Genomic DNA, 16,119 nt, shown 5'->3' with positions numbered 1-16,119 from the left:
TGGTGGGATACGGCTGGTGTGTTGAAAGAAAGACCTGGAAAACATTTTAACAAATACTGGGTTCCAGTAAATTTGTCAAGACTGAGGAAATTGATCTAGGTAAACAACAAACCTCCCATCCAAAGTGATGAAACAGCTAGTAAAGTATATGATACCTGAAACTCTTCTCAGTGAGCTGCAATAGAATGAAAAGGCATAATACATTAAACAAATACCTCTCCAATGTCTGACATGTTCAGTTCAACCAGAGTAGAAACTCATAACACAAAACACATAAAAGGCTCCATAATCTGGAACATTCTACCAGAAAACCCATCAAGGGAGTTCCTTGATTCTGGTGAGGGGCTCTTCATGTAGGGAACTGGATCTGTGCTTCAGTTCTAAAATTCCTCATCTGCCAATGGCTTCAAAAATATTGTTTAAAGCACCTCCTAGACCTGATATGATTTATGAAAATCAATATACAGTAACTATCTAAATTCTAAGGTAACTGGAACCTATACCTGGAAGGGGTTTCAGGGGTCAATGCCCCCTTGGCCTGGTTCATGACCAGGCCTCACAGTGGATCAGGGCCTGATCAACCATGCTGTTAGTGCTGGCTGCACATAACAGCCTATAAAAAATTTTGTCCAGTTTTCATATTCAAACACTCCTATCTTCACTATTATTTTTGTACACCCTATTTTTTCTATTCTCTTTTTTATGTTACTGTCCCTTCATTTTGATACTGCTATTGAAATAATTAGTTTCTGTTAATAGTGTGATCATTGCACTTAATTATTTCACCTTCATGCAACTTATATTACATTCTGGATTTTTTTTTTTTTCAACAAGTCGGCTGTCTCCCACCGAGTCAGGGTCACCCAAAAAGAAAGAAAATCCCCAAAAAGAAAATACTTTCATCATTCAACACTTTCACCTCACTTACACATAATCACTGTCTTTGCAGAGGTGCCCAGATACAACAGTTTAGAAGCATATATAAAGATATATACCATACCCCTCCACACTGCCAATCTCCCAAACCCCTCTGGATTTATATGATTATAATCTAACAGTACTGTTGTAATAATCAGAGTTTTGTTAGTTAATGATCTTGAGTTTAATTATTATATATTCATGCATCTTAATTATATTACATCATTTTGCAGTTATATAATCTAACCTTAAATATTCTATAAATGTTTGGGGGAAGGGTTTGCTTAATCTTAAGACCCGTAATGCTTTACAATATATGTGAGCTTAAATCATACCATCTAATATGGATGTACATCATCTTTGTAAATAAAATTGTTACTGTTTATTACTTATTCCCTTAAGAAACACACAGGACAGTAAAGTGTAAATTGAATGTTTAACATGCTCCTGTTTGGCATGGAAGCACCCCCATCAAGTAATGGGGTACTTCCATGCCACCCTCCCCATCAAGTGATGGGGAGGGTGGCAAATTCCACGAGGAAAAATAGATATTCATTGAATTTTTGTTTACCTTGTGTAAATGAAGACACTGGTCTTTCATGAGTAGAAAGCCTAAGAACACCATGAGCAGGGGAACGTGTAACAGTAAACTGTAGACTCTCAGGCAGTGTGTCTTCATCCTCAACGTGGAGTTCATGTACTGTGATCAGGTTTTGGGCCTATAAAAAGTTATGTATATTAGTAAGTCATCCATAAATACTACACTGAGTTACTGTACCACTATCTTTAAGCCACCTAAAGTTCATCACATAATCTTTGCCATACATTCAAGCATCATTTTATAAAAAATCTGTAGCATTATATTAAATTTACAGCAGTAAACTTATGTGGGTCATTGAGCATAAGTGGTAGTGGAGTCCTGATTAAATAACCAGCTACAGTGAGACAGTGGTAAAATCAATGTAAAGAAATGAATGATTGTAGATGGTATGAATGAAAGAAAACTGGATGTCTTAGTAGTGAGGACAGCAATTAAAGGATCAGCAAAGTTTAAATTTAAAAAAAAAGTAAAAGGTAGTATTAATTACAAAATCTCCTTTGTGTAATAATACAGTAATATCCCTCACCATTACAGGCTTAGTTACTTAATACAGAAGCAGCCTAATCTCCATCAATTTTTTTGAATTAAAGAAATTTCCTTGAAATGAAACAAATACTGTAGTAAAGGAGAAATTGTTGAAATCTGGAGGTTATACAATGTAAATGTGATATAAAGAAGAAAAATCATAGGTTTAAAAATGGTAAAGAGGTGCAACAAAGTATAGTAGGGCACCACTTATTCGCCAGGTTAGGTTCCAGGCTACTGCCGGAAAGCAGACTTCACTGGAAAGCAGAACTCCATTTTTCCCATTTATAAATGCATATAAATACCAGATAACAAGTTTACACTAACATATTAAGTTAGGAATAGAACTAGGCATTACAAAGTAAAATACACACACAGTACACTCATTATTTACCTCCAAATATTTGTAGTCTTAATGTAGGGCAAAAGGTGAGTAGTATTTACACTAAGAAGTCAGGTGTGGTAGCCCTCCTGGCCATCCCACCCACACATACTATACTAAAATGCTTAAAGCTCCCTAGAGCGATAAAATGCATAGACAGTACATGCATTACTTACCTTAAAATATTTGTAGCCTTAATGGTCTTAATGTAGGGTTAGAGGTGAAAAGTATTTGTAGAAAGTCGTGTGGGAGGCATGGCATCCTGCCTGGCCACTCCCACCTACTACGACATTAAGCTCCATAGAGTGATAAAATGTATATATATAGTATGCTCATTAATTACCTTAAAATATTTGTAGTCTTAATGTAGGGTGAGATGCGAGTTTAGTTGTATGAAGTAAAGTTGGGAAGTATGGACACAGGAAGGGCAGCCCTCACCACCCCACCCCACCCACACATAATGTAAACAAACTAGGTGGACGTGTCTGGTTTTGGTCACTTTACAATGTGTACAAGTTGTCTCCACGTTGATACAGTAGAATAAATAGAGAGAATCATTCCCATTCTCATGTAACACCATTTTTAGAAGAAATGACACCCTGAGTGAAGGCATACGAAAGGAATAATTTTCTAGCTACCCCCAGTAATATTATAGTGACACATTTTCTCTGATGTTGGACTACAAGTTGCCTGGCTACCACAACTCCTACAAGTTGCCTGGCTACCACAACTCCTACAAGTTGCCTGGCTACCACAAGTCCTACAAGTTGCCTGGCTATCACAAGTCCTACAAGTTGCCTGGCTACCACAAGTCCTACAAGTTGCCTGGCTACCACAAGTCCTACAAGTTGCCTGGCTACCACAAGTCCTACAAGTTGCCTGGCTACCACAACTCCTACAAGTTGCCTGGCTACCACAACTCCTACAAGTTGCCTGGCTACCACAAGTCCTACAAGTTGCCTGGCTACCACAACTCCTACAAGTTGCCTGGCTACCACAAGTCCTACAAGTTGCCTGGCTATCACAAGTCCTACAAGTTGCCTGGCTACCACAACTCCTACAAGTTGCCTGGCTACCACAAGTCCTACAAGTTGCCTGGCTATCACAAGTCCTACAAGTTGCCTGGCTACCACAACTCCTACAAGTTGCCTGGCTACCACAACTCCTACAAGTTGCCTGGCTACCACAAGTCCTACAAGTTGCCTGGCTACCACAACTCCTACAAGTTGCCTGGCTACCACAACTCCTACAAGTTGCCTGGCTACCACAAGTCCTACAAGTTGCCTGGCTATCACAAGTCCTACAAGTTGCCTGGCTACCACAAGTCCTACAAGTTGCTTGGCTACCACAAGTTGCCTGGCTACCCCAAGTTGCCTGGCTACCACAACTCCTGCAAGTTGCCTGGCTACCACAACTCCTACAAGTTGCCTGGCTACCACAAGTCCTACAAGTTGCCTGGCTACCACAAGTCCTACAAGTTGCCTGGCTACTACAAGTCCTACAAGTTGCCTGGCTACCACAAGTCCTACAAGTTGCCTGGCTATCACAAGTCCTACAAGTTGCCTGGCTACCACAAGTCCTACAAGTTGCTTGGCTACCACAAGTTGCCTGGCTACCCCAAGTTGCCTGGCTACCACAAGTCCTACAAGTTGCCTGGCTACCACAAGTCCTACAAGTTGCCTGGCTACCACAAGTCCTACAAGTTGCCTGGCTATCACAAGTCCTACAAGTTGCCTGGTTACCACAAGTCCTACAAGTTGCTTGGCTACCACAAGTTGCCTGGCTACCCCAAGTTGCCTGGCTACCACAAGTCCTACAAGTTGCCTGGCTACCCCAAGTTGCCTGGCTACCACAAGTCCTACAAGTTGCCTGGCTACCACAAGTCCTACAAGTTGCCTGGCTATCACAAGTCCTACAAGTTGCCTGGCTACCACAAGTTGCCTGGCTACCACAAGTCCTACAAGTCACCTGGCTACCACAAGTCCTACAAGTCACCTGGCTACCACATCTCATATTTATGTTAATTTATTCTACTGTGGGGTGTATTTAGATGGATTAAGCAAAATGTCTATATTAACGTTTTATACAATATTTAATGCTCCTTAGAGTGATTATTATTGTGTTATTATTATCATTATTAATATGGCATCTTCAAGACAAATAAGACACTTTTAGTGATTTTAATGTGTTCCTGCATGCCAGCACAGCGTGTAAGTTTACTTAGGTACAGGTACACATACCTGGAGTTTACCTGGAGAGAGTTCCGGGGGTCAATGCCCCCGCGGAATGGTCTGTGACCAGGCCTCATGGTGGATCAGGGCCTGATCAACCAGGCTGTTACTGCTGGCTGCACGCAATCCACCGTACGAACCACAGCCCGGCTGGTCATGTACCAACTTTAGGTGCTGGTCCAGTGCCTGCTTGAAGACAGCCAGGGGTCTATTGGCAATGCCCCTTATGTATGCTGGGAGGCAGTTGAAAACTCTTGGGCCCCTGACATTTATTGTGTTGTCTCTTAACGTGCTATTGGCACCCCTGCTTTTCATTGGGGGGATGTTGCATCGTCTGCCGAGTCTTTTGCTTTTGTAAGGAGTGATTTTCGTGTGCAAATTTGGTACTAGTCCCTCTAGGATTTTCCAGGTGTATATAATCATGTATCTTTCTCGCCTGCAGTCCAGGGAGTACAGATTCAGGTACTTCAAGCATTCCCAGTAATACGTATAATTATCAATTATAATAATAATGTAGGTATATAGTCCACCTGGGCTACATACCTACACCTACCTACATAGCTACACGATATTTAATGTGGCCCAGAGCCATATTATTACTATCGACATACCATGTTCACTGAGTTTAATCGTTTCTAACAACTACCTTTAGATGCCATCATAAACAAAGGGAGAAGTAATGAATAATTCATGCCAAGAATTGTCAACAAAAGCGTTATGTTATGTATTAAGGGGAGTGACGTAATGTTTTCCCTCCGCCTGGCTACCACACCTCCATAGTATATAAACAAAATGTTTATATGTTATGTAACGTGTTTCTTACATAATTTTGGTGGAAATATAATAGATGGATTAATAAAAATGTCTATATTAACTCTTTCAGGGTTTCGGACGTACTAGTACAGCGTACACACCAGGGTTTTTGACGTACTAGTACGCCTAAATTCTAGTGCCCTCAAATCTAGTGAGAGAAAGCTGGTAGGCCTACATATGAAAGAATGGGTTTATGTGGTCAGTGCGCACAGTATAAAAAAAATCCTGCAGCACACAGTGCGTAATGAGAAAAAAAAACTTTGAGCGTGTTTTAGGATTAAAACAGCGACTTTGCACTGTATTTTCGCATGGTATTTATTGTTGTATTCTAGTTTTCCTGGTCTCATTTTATAGAATGGAAGACATATTACAGAAATTAAGATGATTTTGACTGGTTTTACAATGAAAAGTACATGTACCTTGAAATTGAGCTCAAAATAGCAGAAATGTTCGATTTTTACCAAAGTTCAAAAGTGAACAAATCATGCTAAGCATCCAATACACGTCAACTGGTGAGTCTAATATTCTTTCACAAGTGCGCCGATATTATTTATACTATTTCTACACTAATTCAGTAGTCTGCATAACAGTAAATCTTCTATTTTTTCGTGAGAATAAAAAATTCAAAGTGGAAAGCAAAAGAATATAAGAGGGGCGTGGGGGCATAACTAATGAACAGAAGAAATGTTATTTTAGTGCCAGGAATGTCTTTCTTGTTTATTCTGGACCCTATTTGGAAATTGGCATCTTTTGAAATTTGTGTGAAATTGGCAAAATTGCTAAATTCTGACCACTGTATTGGATAGTTGAAATCGGTAAATGGTGGTTTCTTGTACTCATTCGATAGAAAAAATGAAGTTCTAGCGAAATAGTTATGATTTTTGTCAACTAGTACACTGGAATTGGCCGAAAATAGGGCTCAAAATTTGCAAAATCGCCGATGAGTAAACATCGTCGAGACCGCTAGCTTCACGAGAGCACAATTCTGTAAGTTTTCCATCAAATTTCATACTTTTGGTGTTATTATGATTGGGAAAAGATTATCTATTCTTAAGAATTTTTTTTTTTTTTCTTTTTTTTTTTGAAATTTGGGCGACCCTGAGAACAAGTCTGGGAGAGGGCCTGGGGACCCTGAAAGGGTTAATAAGACATTCAATGTGCCCAAGAGTGATTATTATCAGTGTTACATAATGTTTTCCCTCCACTCGGCAACCACACCTCCATACAATATAAACAGCATGTTTATATGCTATGTAACGTGTTTCTTATATAATTTTGAAGAAAATATCATAGATGGATTAATAAAAATGTCTATATTGATGTAATATTAGACATTTAATGTGCCCAAGAGTGATTATTATTACATAATAGAGAGATGTGCTCATGAAGAATGTACACAAACTGGGTGGCCCGCACCGTATTTGAAAGACCACTTGCCGTACAGAAAGTTTTGGGTCATAATTTGAGATCGCCGTATTAGCGGAATGCCGAAAAGCAGGGCTCTGTTGTATATAAAAAAATGGGCATGGCATTATCACAATAACATCAATGCTATGTTCCCACAACATTGTCTTCACTCCAAGACTCAAGGACCTGAAGATTTTTTTGGATGGATATAAATTTGGCATATTAAGAGCCAAGTTGCTTACCCCAGTAGCTTTGATATACTTTTCCTGTATACTCACCTATTTGTGGTTGCAGGGGTCAAGTCTCAGTTTCTGGCCCTGTCTTTCAACTTGCCACTTGCCAGATTCACTCTCTCCTAGCCTTACGAGTCTTATTGTACCTGAATGTTTTGTATAGTACTTTTGAAATAAAAATCTGTATTTGTAATTATACTCTTGAAACTATGTATGGAGCTTGTCTCCATCACTTCCTCATAGAGATCATTTCACTTTTTGATTACTCTGAAATTGAAGAAATAATACTGCTTGACATCCCTATGGCTCATGTGTGTTTTTAACTTCCAGCTGTATCCCCGAGTACTTGTTTCTTACCTCTCAAACAGCCTATCCCTGTCTACCTCATAAAGTCTTCCAAGTACAGTGGACCCCCGCTTAACGATCACCTCCAAATGCGACCAATTATATAAGTGTATTTATGTAAGTGCGTTTGTACGTGTATGTTTGGGGGTCTGAAATGGACTAATCTACTTCACAATATTCCTTATGGGAAAAAATTCGGTCAGTACTGGCACCTGAACATACTACTGGAATGAAAAAAGTTCGTTAACCGGGGGTCCACTGTATTTTGTATGTTGTTATTACGTGTCCCCTAGTTGTTCTGTCTTCCAATGTCATTATTCAAGTATGTCAGCCTCTCCTTATAGCTCATACCCCTAAGATCTGGAACAAGCCTCACTGTATACTTCAGGTGTGAGTTCCATACTAGTACTGCATACTCCAAGATAGGCTTGACATATGCTGTATAAAGGGCATGGAATTACTCTTTACTGAGTTTCTTGAAGGCTACTTGTAGATCTGCTAGACAAGCATTGACTGCAGAGGTTATCTGGCTGATGTGAGCCTCTCATGATACACCAGGCACTATACTCAACCCTAGGTCTTTCTCTGAGTGAGGTCTTCAGCCTCTGTCCATCAAGTTTATACTCTGTGTGTGGTTTCCTTGTCCCTTCCCTTATCCTCACAATCCTGCATTTGTGGAGGCTGAATTAGACCAACCACTTATCTAATTAATCTTGCATGCTGTCTAGATTCATGTTTCTATTTTTCTCATAAATCTTACATGCATATATGCATTGCATTGCTACATTCAGAATCAACCTAGAGATTTTTCAACGTGCTTCATCACACATATCTATAATGTAACGCACCTTTCCTTCCTCTTGTTGCAAATACTGAAGCCCTCTATTTGCTGTTAATATTGGTGTCCCATCATCTACTGAGGAAATCTCCACATAGACAGTGGAAGGCTCAGTGGTAGCTTCCTTACCCCTCCCATGCCGGTACATTTTGTTAGTAGAGTCTGACACTGTGATGTCAAAGGAGTCCCGGGATGTGTTAGAGCCATCATGAAGATATGATACTCCTCCATCATAAACATCTAGCATTGTGAAAATCTTCGGAAGAGACAGTACATGTAAGATAATTACAAATATTATTAACTTACTTGAAAACTGCAATTTTTTTTTTAACTAGCAAATATTTTAAAAGGGAAATTACTTTCTCAACCAACTTAACAACTTCAGAATTAAAGTATAAAAGACTTGTTCAAGAATGGATCTTGTCTGTAAGAGAAACCTGTAAATATTTTAATAACTTTTTCACTTCTTTAATATTAACTATTGTAAAGATCATAGCAAATTACTATAATTTGTATTCTCCTATTCTAATTATTTCTTTAATCATGAAATCTATATTACTAACCTTAGAATCCAAAGAGCCTTCACTTCCTATAATCTGCAGTTGTCCATGTTGAGGAGGTCGTACAATACTGAAGGTGATGAACTCATCTTTGGTGTCAGCATCTAATGCCTCCAGTTCAAACTGTGAGATGATTTTCTTGGTACCTTCTTGAACTTTGATGGTGTTTGTGATGAGAAGGGGTATTTCATCATCAACAGGAGTGATGTTGATATTGAAAGACTGGCTTACGTTGTTGTAACTGGAAAAAAAAAGTTAATCTTAAAACTGAAATTTTACAATACTGTAGCTGGATTTTGTAAGAATTCTCAATGGGCTGTGACTAATATAAACTATTACTTGTAAACCTCTAGGCTTATTATTATTTATGTCTTTGATTAACAAGCAATTTGTTATACTATTCTTTCTTCTTTCAATGCACTGGCCATATCCCACCAAGGCAGAGTGGCCCAAAAAGAAAAAGAAAAATTTCTCTTTTTAAATTTAGTAATGTACATAGGAGAAGGAGGGGTGTTAATGTTGCAGTTTAAAAACTGTAGTGTAAAGCACCCTTCTGGCAAGACAGTGATGGAGTGAATGATGGTGAAAGTTTTTCTTTTTCGGGCCACCCTGCCTTGGTGGGAATCGGCCAGTGTGATAATAAAAAAAAAAAAAAAATAACATAGGAGAAGGGGTTACTAGCCCCTTGCTCCTGGCATTTTAGTCACTTCTTACGACACACATGGCTTATGGAGGAAGAATTCTGTTCCACTTCCCCACGAAGATAAGAGGAAATAAACAAGAACAATATCTAGTAAGAAAATAGAAGAAAACCCAGAGGGGTGTGTATATATATGCTTGTACATGCATGTGTAACGTGACCTAAGTGTAAGTACAGTGGACCCCTGCCGTACAAACGCATCGAGTTACCTTAAATCCGCCATACAAAGCATTTGAATGTAAAAATTTTGCCTCGCCTCATGATAAAAAACTCGCCTTACGTGATTCGTCCGGGACGCGTCCCACATGTGGCCTCAGCTGCCCCGTGGGTGCCAGTGTTAACAAGCCAGCCAGTGCAGTCGCATCCACGAATACATTCGGTACATTTCACCTTATCCCAGTGTTTTTTGTGCTTGTAACTAAAATAAGTCACCATGGGCCCCAAGAAAGTTTCTAGTGCCAACCCTGTGGTAAAAAGGGTGAGAATTAGTATGGAAATTAAGAAAGATTTTGAAGGGTTTGGGGTTAACCCTGAGAAGCCTATGCCAGTTGTGGAATCCATTGTGCCTACTTCAAAGATTAAGGAAATGTGTGCAAAGTGGGTTGAACTGCAAACCTTTATGGATGAAAATCACCCTAAAACAGGTATTGCAAGCCGTGCTGATGACTATTACAATGCCAATGTTGTGGCCCATTTTAGGCAAATCTTAAAGGAACGGGAGGTACAGACCTCTATGGACAAATTTGTTGTGCGACAGAGGTCCAGTGACTCTCAAGCTGGTCCTAGTGGCATTAAAAGAAGAAGGGAAGTAACCCTGGAAAAGGACTGGCTACCTCAAGTCCTAATGGAAGGGGATTCCCCTTCTAAACAATAACTTCCACATTCTCCCCTCCTCCCATCCCATCAATCATCACCAGATCTTCAATAAAGGTAAGTGTCATGTATTCTATTCTTAGTAGAGTAGTAATTGTGCATGTCTTCCTCAGTTTGTGTGTATTAAAACTAATATTTCATGTGGTAAAAAATTTTTTCTTTCATACTTTGGGGTGTCTTGCACGGATTTATTTGATTTCCATTATTTCTTATGGGAAAAATTAATTCGGCTAACGATAATTTCGCCTTACGATGAGCTCTCAGGAACGGATCAATATCGTAAGGCAGGGGTCCACTGTAGAAGTAGCGAGACTTACCTGAAATCTTGCATGTTTACGAGACAGAGAAAAGACACCAGCAATCCTACCATCCTGTAAAACAAGTACAGGCTTCCGCTTTAAACTCACTTGGCAAGACGGTAGTGCCTCCCTGGGTGGTTGCTGTCAACCAACCTACTACCACAGGATGGTAGTACCTCCCTGGATAGTTGCTGTCTACCAACCTACTACCACAGGACAGTAGTACCTCCCTGGGTGGTTGCTGTCTACCAACCCACCACAGGACAGTAGTACCTCCCTGGGTGGTTGCTGTCTACCAACCTACTACCACAGGACAGCAGTACCTCCCTGGGTGGTTGCTGTCTACCAACCCACCACAGGACAGTAGTACCTCCCTGGGTGGTTGCTGTCTACCGACCTACTACCACAGGACAGTAGTACCTCCCTGGGTAGTTGCTGTCTACCAACCTACTACCACAGGATGGTAGTACCTCCCTGGGTGGTTGCTGTCTACCAACCTACTACCACAGGATGGTAGTACCTCCCTGGGTGGTTGTTGTTTACCAACCTACTACCACAGGACAGTAGTACCTCCCTGGGTGGTTGCTGTCTACCAACCTACTACCACAGGATGGTAGTACCTCCCTGGGTGGTTGCTGTCTACCAAGCTACTACCACAGGATGGTAGTACCTCCCTGGGTGGTTATTGTCTACCAACCTACTACCACAGGACAGTAATACCTCCCTGGGTGGTTGCTGTCTACCAACCTACTACCACAGGACAGTAGTACCTCCCTGGGTGGTTGCTGTACCAACCTACTACCACAGGACAGTAGTATCTCCCTGGGTGGTTGCTGTCTACCAATCTACTACCACAGGATGGTAGTGCCTCCCTGGGTGGTTACTGTACCAACCTACTACCACAAGACAGTAGTACCTCCCTGGGTGGTTGCTGTCTACCAACCTACCACAGGACAGTAGTACCTCCCTGGGTGGTTGCTGTCTACCGACCTACTACCACAGGACAGTAGTACCTCCCTGGGTAGTTGCTGTCTACCAACCTACTACCACAGGATGGTAGTACCTCCCTGGGTGGTTGCTGTCTACCAACCTACTACCACAGGATGGTAGTACCTCCCTGGGTGGTTGCTGTCTACCAACCTACTACCACAGGATGGTAGTACCTCCCTGGGTGGTTGTTGTCTACCAACCTACTACCACAGGACAGTAGTACCTCCCTGGGTGGTTGCTGTCTACCAACCTACTACCACAGGATGGTAGTACCTCCCTGGGTGGTTGCTGTCTACCAAGCTACTACCACAGGATGGTAGTACCTCCCTGGGTGGTTGTTGTCTACCAACCTACTACCACAGGACAGTAATACCTCCCTGGGTGGTTGCTGTCTACCAACCTACTACCACAGGACAGTAGTACCTCCCTGGGTGGTTGCTGTACCAACCTACTACCACAGGACAGTAGTATCTCCCTGGGTGGTTGCTGTACCAACCTACTACCACAGGACAGTAGTATCTCCCTGGGTGGTTGCTGTCTACCAATCTACTACCACAGGATGGTAGTGCCTCCCTGGGTGGTTACTGTACCAACCTACTACCACAAGACAGTAGTATCTCCCTGGGTGGTTACTGTACCAACCTACTACCACAAGACAGTAGTACCTCCCTGGGTGGTTGTTGTACCAACCTACTACCACAGGACAGTAGTATCTCCCTGGGTGGTTGCTGTCTACCAATCTACTACCACAGGATGGTAGTGCCTCCCTGGGTGGTTACTGTACCAACCTACTACCACAAGACAGTAGTACCTCCCTGGGTGGTTGCTGTCTACCAACCTACTACCACAGGACAGTAGTACCTCCCTGGGTGGTTGTTGTCTACCAACCTACTACCACAGGATGGTAGTACCTCCCTGGGTGGTTGCTGTACCAACCTACTACCACAGGACAGTAGTATCTCCCTGGGTGGTTGCTGTCTACCAATCTACTACCACAGGATGGTAGTGCCTCCCTGGGTGGTTACTGTACCAACCTACTACCACAAGACAGTAGTACCTCCCTGGGTGGTTGCTGTCTACCAACCTACTACCACAGGACAGTAGTACCTCCCTGGGTGGTTGTTGTCTACCCACCTACTACCACAGGATGGTAGTACCTCCCTGGGTGGTTGCTGTCTACCAACCTACTACCACAAGACAGTAGTACCTCCCTGGGTGGTTGCTGTCTACCAGCCTACTACCACAGGATGGTAGTACCTCCCTGGGTGGTTGCTGTCTACCAACCTACTACCACAGGATGATAGTACCCCCCTGGGTGGTTGCTGTCTACCAACCTACTACCACAGGATGGTAGTACCTCCCTGGGTGGTTGCTGTCTACCAACCTACTACCACAGGATGATAGTACCCCCCTGGGTGGTTGCTGTCTACCAACCTACTACCACAGGATGGTAGTACCTCCCTGGGTGGTTGCTGTCTACCAACCTACTACCACAGGATGATAGTACCTCCCTGGGTGGTTGCTGTCTACCAACCTACTACCTAGAATTATACTATTACAGTAATAAAATTATAAACTCTCGGAGAGTAGGAGGCTGGGCTACATGAATGTTGTGCTGCCATTATAATTTTTAACATTTTTGTGTCAAAATTTTTGGAATTTAAGTCCATGTCTTTTATTTGTTTAAAACATTGGTCATCTCTGCAGTTAGGGTGACTAGAAAAAAACTACCACTAATTCAGTCTCTGTCTTGCCAGAAATGTGCTGACATCTCATTTCTGCAAGACATGAATTATTTGAAATAGGTGGTTTTCAGGAATTTAAATGCCTCAGTGAGAGATGGCCAATGTGTTAAAAAAAAATAATTTTTATTTCTAATTTTTTTTTATTTTTTAACACATCGGCCATCTCCCACCAAGGCAGGGTGGCCCAAAAAAGAAAAATTTTCATCATCATTCACTCTATCACTGTCTTGCCAGATGTGCACTTACACTATATTCATAAAACTGCAACATTAACACCCCTCCTTCAGAGTGTAGACACTGTACTTCCCATCTCCAGGACTCAAGTCCGGCCTGCCGGTTTCCCTGAACCCCTTCATAAATGTTACCTTACTCACACTTTAACAGCACGTCAAGTCCTAAAAACCATTTGTCTCCATTCGCTATCTAACACGCTCATGCATGCTTGCTGGAAGTCCAAGCCCCTTGCGCAGGATTGGTTGACATTATTGGCATACTTTATTGAAAGCCCCCGCTTAAGAAGAGCAGTAATGGCAGCCTTAAAATTAACTTATAACTACTGGATGATTAAGCTGGTTTACAAGTTTTTAGTATTTGACTTTAACTCAAGACACTTTCTTTTATATTTATGACTTTTGGATTTTTCTGTAAAACAATTTGTTATAACATTTGTAGTGGTTATTACATATGTTGTTCAAATACAAAAATTAAAAATGCTAATCTATACAGTGGAACCTTGGCACTCGAACTTAATTGGTTCCAGAAGGCTGTTCGAGTGCTGATGTGTTCGAGTACAGAAAGAATTTTTCCCGAACAATTTTTTTTTTGGTTGGCTGTTATCATTAACCCTCTTTGGCCCCATGGTGACTTATTTATACAAATAATATAAAAAAATACGAAGAAACACAAAATAATTTACAGCGAAGTTCTGGCAGGTAGTGTTTGTTTGGTCAAGTGCTGAGCAAACGGCTGACTACCAAGCAATATGTTTACCGAACAAAGCATTCGAATACCGAATTGTTCGAGTACTGAGGTTCCACTGTATTTCAGTACTGCTACACAGGCCATACAATAATCTGAAGACCAACAGAATGCATAGCATCTCTGGCAACACTTAAACCATGTTGCACAAAGGTTTACTCTATCATAGTATCTATAGTTAAATTATTTTTTTAAATACAGTATACAGTGTAGCTGGTAATTTCTCAGTTAAAAATATCACAAGGAAAATTTTATAAAAATGAAATTAGTGTAAAACCGTTTAATACAAAAAAGTTAAATCTTAAAAAGATTAGACTAAATATTAATGTCTACTAACCCATCTGAAACAATAAAATTAAACTGATCTTTGGTGCTTTCATCCATGGTTTGATGATGGTAACGCAGCATCCCCAACTCCAGTGCTCTTTGGGTCCATGTTGACACAGCCTTATTGGGAGCCGTTGTTAGCTCAAGTCGGCCGTGATCTGGTCCACTCACCAGCTTAGCAAGATAAATAACAAATTTGAAATAAGAATTCTTGTGATAGAATTCATGACATCGCATTCTTATAATACAAACAGCACAACAATAGTAGATAACTTAGTATACTGTGCTTACAATATATCTTAGTTCCATAGGATCCATCTCAGAATCAGTCGCTGAAAGAAGCTCTGCTGTTATAGCAGCTGAAGCATCTTCCATAAGGTTGAGAGCCACATTTAAAGTGATGTGTGGGGGAATTCTGTCTTCCAACACAGTGATGGAGAGTGCCTGATCCATCATAACATTCCCTTCTGTATCTTGTAGATTAAAACGTAAGGTGTCTGTTCCACTTGGTGTATCCTTTTTATGCACAAATCTGCCAATCATATTACTTGGGATGACATATAAAAAATATGATATGTTTAGTTATGATTTGTATTAACAGATATTAAATCAATACACATACAAGGATGTGCAGAACAAATGCAATCTTCTTACCGGACATTGCCATTTAAGATGTCTTTTTGCATGAACACTGAACCAACACTTAATGTTTTCCATTTATCATAATGAGGTTGGTATATCTCAAGTTTCCCAGATACTGGCAGACTGGTTACAACATATTTGATCATCTCTGTCTCAGAATCAACATCCTCAGCTATGAGAAGTGAGGGAGAGATAACTGACATCTCACCAGCCTTGAGTGTGAGGCCGTGGTTAAGGCGCAGTCTTGGAGCCTCATCTGTCTTCTGAAGAATTATGAATTCAACAATTCCACCAGTCTCATGGTTACTATCACTAACCTGAAATTGATTAATGTTCATAATTACAGCGAAAAACAATGCCTCAAAGTGCGCTCAAACACAATAAATAAAAACTCATTAATTATAGTACTGTATATGTACACTGTGTGCAAGATCAGCTGTAGAGCCCAGAGAAGGCAAAACATGTTGAGCATATTATATGTACTTCTATCATCATATTTTAGTTACAGTTATTTAAGACTGATTACCATAATTTCCATGATGTCTTCTGGGTCTCTGGAGCCATCATGGCTATAGAGAATAAGTTCATCCAGAAGATCTTGAAAAGTGAAGCTCTGTCCTCTAGTAAGAAGTTCACTGTTTTTAATGGAAGAGTCTGGAGACAACTTTCTGTGGAGAGATCCTTAAGGACACAGGAAAGAAATGAGGAATAT

General features: G+C 40.9%; 1 protein-coding gene across 1 annotated transcript in view; it reads right to left on the bottom strand.

Moving 5' to 3' along the window:
• LOC128693156 (extracellular matrix organizing protein FRAS1-like) overlaps positions 1-16,119 on the bottom strand; it is a 252,677-nt gene that overhangs the window by 56,372 nt on the left and 180,186 nt on the right. The window contains exons 30-36 of the mRNA XM_070089393.1: positions 15,934-16,088; positions 15,420-15,724; positions 15,057-15,297; positions 14,776-14,939; positions 8,857-9,094; positions 8,304-8,549; positions 1,490-1,637 (exon numbers count right to left, since the gene is read on the bottom strand). Coding sequence (XP_069945494.1) covers positions 1,490-1,637; positions 8,304-8,549; positions 8,857-9,094; positions 14,776-14,939; positions 15,057-15,297; positions 15,420-15,724; positions 15,934-16,088 — 1,497 coding nt within the window. The remainder of the gene's footprint in view (positions 1-1,489; positions 1,638-8,303; positions 8,550-8,856; positions 9,095-14,775; positions 14,940-15,056; positions 15,298-15,419; positions 15,725-15,933; positions 16,089-16,119) is intronic.

This window comes from Cherax quadricarinatus, chromosome 28, assembly GCF_038502225.1.
Source record: "Cherax quadricarinatus isolate ZL_2023a chromosome 28, ASM3850222v1, whole genome shotgun sequence".
NCBI lineage: Eukaryota > Metazoa > Arthropoda > Malacostraca > Decapoda > Parastacidae > Cherax > Cherax quadricarinatus.
The sequence above is the reverse complement of the archived record's forward strand: the minus strand, read 5'-3'. Positions and strand labels throughout refer to the sequence as shown.